This window comes from Pteropus vampyrus, unplaced genomic scaffold, assembly GCF_000151845.1.
Source record: "Pteropus vampyrus isolate Shadow unplaced genomic scaffold, Pvam_2.0 Scaffold22, whole genome shotgun sequence".
Lineage (NCBI taxonomy): Eukaryota > Metazoa > Chordata > Mammalia > Chiroptera > Pteropodidae > Pteropus > Pteropus vampyrus.
Window position 1 is genome coordinate 9,002,636 of NW_011888803.1, and position 3,077 is coordinate 9,005,712.

The 3,077-nt window shown below is 32.1% G+C and overlaps 1 protein-coding gene across 1 annotated transcript in view; it reads left to right on the forward strand.

Annotated features, from left to right (window-relative positions):
• LOC105289152 (calcium-activated chloride channel regulator 4A) overlaps nucleotides 1-2,521 on the forward strand; it is a 29,299-nt gene extending 26,778 nt beyond the window's left edge. The window contains exons 12-14 of the mRNA XM_011355694.1: nucleotides 364-534; nucleotides 1,483-1,716; nucleotides 2,085-2,521. Coding sequence (XP_011353996.1) covers nucleotides 364-534; nucleotides 1,483-1,716; nucleotides 2,085-2,521 — 842 coding nt within the window. The remainder of the gene's footprint in view (nucleotides 1-363; nucleotides 535-1,482; nucleotides 1,717-2,084) is intronic.
• Nucleotides 2,522-3,077: the final 556 nt, after the last annotated feature.

Genomic DNA, 3,077 nt, shown 5'->3' on the forward strand with positions numbered 1-3,077 from the left:
CATAATTATATATTTAGGTATAGTAAGATCTTCAAGCAAACCATTTGGCTGAGAAATGGTAAGAAGAGTATTCTAATTACCTGCATATAAGTTGAATACATATATACATAACTATATGCAACTATATAACTACATATGTGTGTACATATATGTATATAAATATATCATAACTCAAGGATATCAACTCAACAAGATAGTGGTTGATAGAGCATAATGGAAATATTCCCCAAGGAGTCAATCACAAAACAGGGAGTCAATCTAAAGGATATGCTTATTAAGAAAGGCAATATGTTTGGCTTAGAAAACGCTTATATTTCTCGTTTTCTTTACAATAATAATTTATTCCTTAATTTCTATACCTAGGTGCTGATACTTTCAAAAATGATGGGGTCTACTCCAGGTATTTTACAGCTTATTCAGAAAATGGCAGATATAGCTTAAAAGTAAAGGCTCATGGAGGAGCAAGCACTGCCACACAAAACTTAAGGTATTCACCGAATAGAGCTGCATATATACCAGGCTGGGTAGTGAATGGTGAGTAACTCATGATATCTGAAACCCTATGCTCACTGGAATAACTGCGAGTTGATATGATTAAGGCTTCCAACATTTTAGAACTCAAAGTATTGCTTTTCCCATTTCTAGAATGAAGTTCTCAGTCATAACTGGGATTTGCCTCCAAATTAACCTAAGCTTAAGAACAGTGCCTGGCATCTAGTAAGCATTCAATAAATTTCAGCCTTTATTATATTAGCTTGGAGCACCTTATCTATATTAAAAACAATATGCCAGATTTCCAGAATGAAGGAAACAGACTAATATGTTATGTACCTCAGCATAAGCCAGTGGCAAAATTTATCCTTCAGTTTGTTATATACTGTAAAGACACTTAAATAAGTAAATGATTATTTTTTATTTTTTATTCAGTCGAAAGAAAAAATGTATTAGGCAAGGTGATGAGAAGGATTATGAATGCATTCCTTATTAACTTTCCTTTGTCTTGTCTCTTATCTTGTGGTTGACTTTTATGTTGACAAGTGGAATATAAACCGAAGTATTATTCCACAGTATTTGCAGCAGGGTGGAAGGGGAAAACCTGGCACAAGTGGTTAGATGGGAACCAACAGGAATTTCCCCAGGTTTATTCCCAATTTAAAGATAATTTGAGAAATAAATTCTTCTTTTTTAAAAAAAAAAGAAAAGCATATATTCAATTATATAATATTATTCCCTTTCAGGGCAGCCTTAATTCCAAAGCAATTAACTATGCAATTATATCCTACAATATGCTGGTCAGAATGCTAAAGAAAAAAATTCTCCCGACAATTGGATGTTTAAGACTTTGTCACAAAACTTAGTAAAATGTGACTGTGTATATATAACGGAAAAAAAAAAAAAAGGAAAAGACTAGTGGGATGGTGAATTCTATTGAAAATACCAGTAGTGTTGTGCTCATTACAAACAAGGACATTTTTAATGCAGGGAAAATCGAAGTGAATCCACCAAGACCTGAAATTGATGAGGATACTCAGACAAACTTAGAGAGTTTCATCAGAACAGTGTCTGGAGGTGCATTTGTGGTTTCAAATGTTTCAATATTTCCCTTGCCTGACCTGTATCCACCAAGTCAAATCACAGACCTTGAGGCCACACCTATTGGGGATGTGATCAGTCTAACATGGACAGCACCAGGAGATGATTTTGATGTTGGAAAAGGTAAGGATAATGCATCATGTGGCATTGATTAAGTGAAAGGTGCTCATGCAAAAGCAAGTGTATAAGGGTGGGTGGGAGGAGAATTATTTTTAAATGATAAGTTGGTAAAGTGTTAATTTTATAATCTCTTATTTTTTAATCAATCAAATATGACACATTTTAACTAGTCCCATTTTCAAACAAAGAAGGTAGAATTTGGCAGAGTTTAAACAGAGTTTAAACATAAGTTCAGCTTATACTGAAAAATTTATAAGGCCTTGGATAGGAGTACAAGCTTGGGATAATTAAACAATATTTCTGAGGAGAATGAATAAACAGAAATTTAATATACTCTAGTTTCTAAGCTACACATAACTTTTTTTTCTTAGTTCAACAGTATATCATAAGAATAAGTGGAAGTATCCTGGATCTAAGAGACAATTTTGAAGATGCTCTGCAAGTAAACAGTACGGATCTGTCACCAAAGGAGGCCAACTCCAAGGAAATATTTGCATTTAAACCAGGAAATATTTCAGAAGAAAATGCAACCCACATATTCATTGCCATTCAAAGTGTGGATAAAAGCAATTTGACATCAAAAGTATCCAATATTGCACAAGTAGCTTTGTTTATTCCTCAAGCAGATCCTGATGAAAGTGATCCAAATCCTACTCCTGATGAAAATTACCCTAATTCCAGAGTTAGCTTTTCTTTTTTGGTGTTGATAGTGGTTGGATCTGTGGTAATTGCTCTTGTTATTTTAGGTATCACCATTTGTGTCTCAAACAAGAAAAGAAATTCAAGCAGACCTAGAACACAGTTTTAAAAAACATCAACAACAAAAGTGGATATTTCTGAATTTTTAAATTTATCCTGGAAGGGATACTTTGATTAAGTATATACATTCAGGGGTATTTGAAAAATCATAAGTCAATGTTAAAGTTTAACAATTTTATTTACTCATTATTCTATCAGAAAAAGTGATAAATAAAGACCTTTTTATATTGATACCAGGTTGTGCATTATTTGATACAAAAGTTGTCTAAAATGATACTTCAAATTTCACCAAAAAGTTAAAATTGTCTATTTAAGTAGTCAAATACAAGTGTAAGAAAGCAAGAAAAATATATTTGAGAAAAAATGAGTTTAGCCTTGGAAGTTTTAAGTATAAATTGATGTTACTGTATTCATCCAAAGTCTCCAATTACATACTACTATACACAATATGAATAAAGTCATGTTTACTGCAATTCATTGATATGGATACTAGGAAAAAAATCAGTTACCACCTGTCAAACCATAGTCTCTCTCATTTCAGTTCAATATAATCATATATATCTCAGATAAAGAAAACTAAAATTTAAAGAATATAATATTTTAAT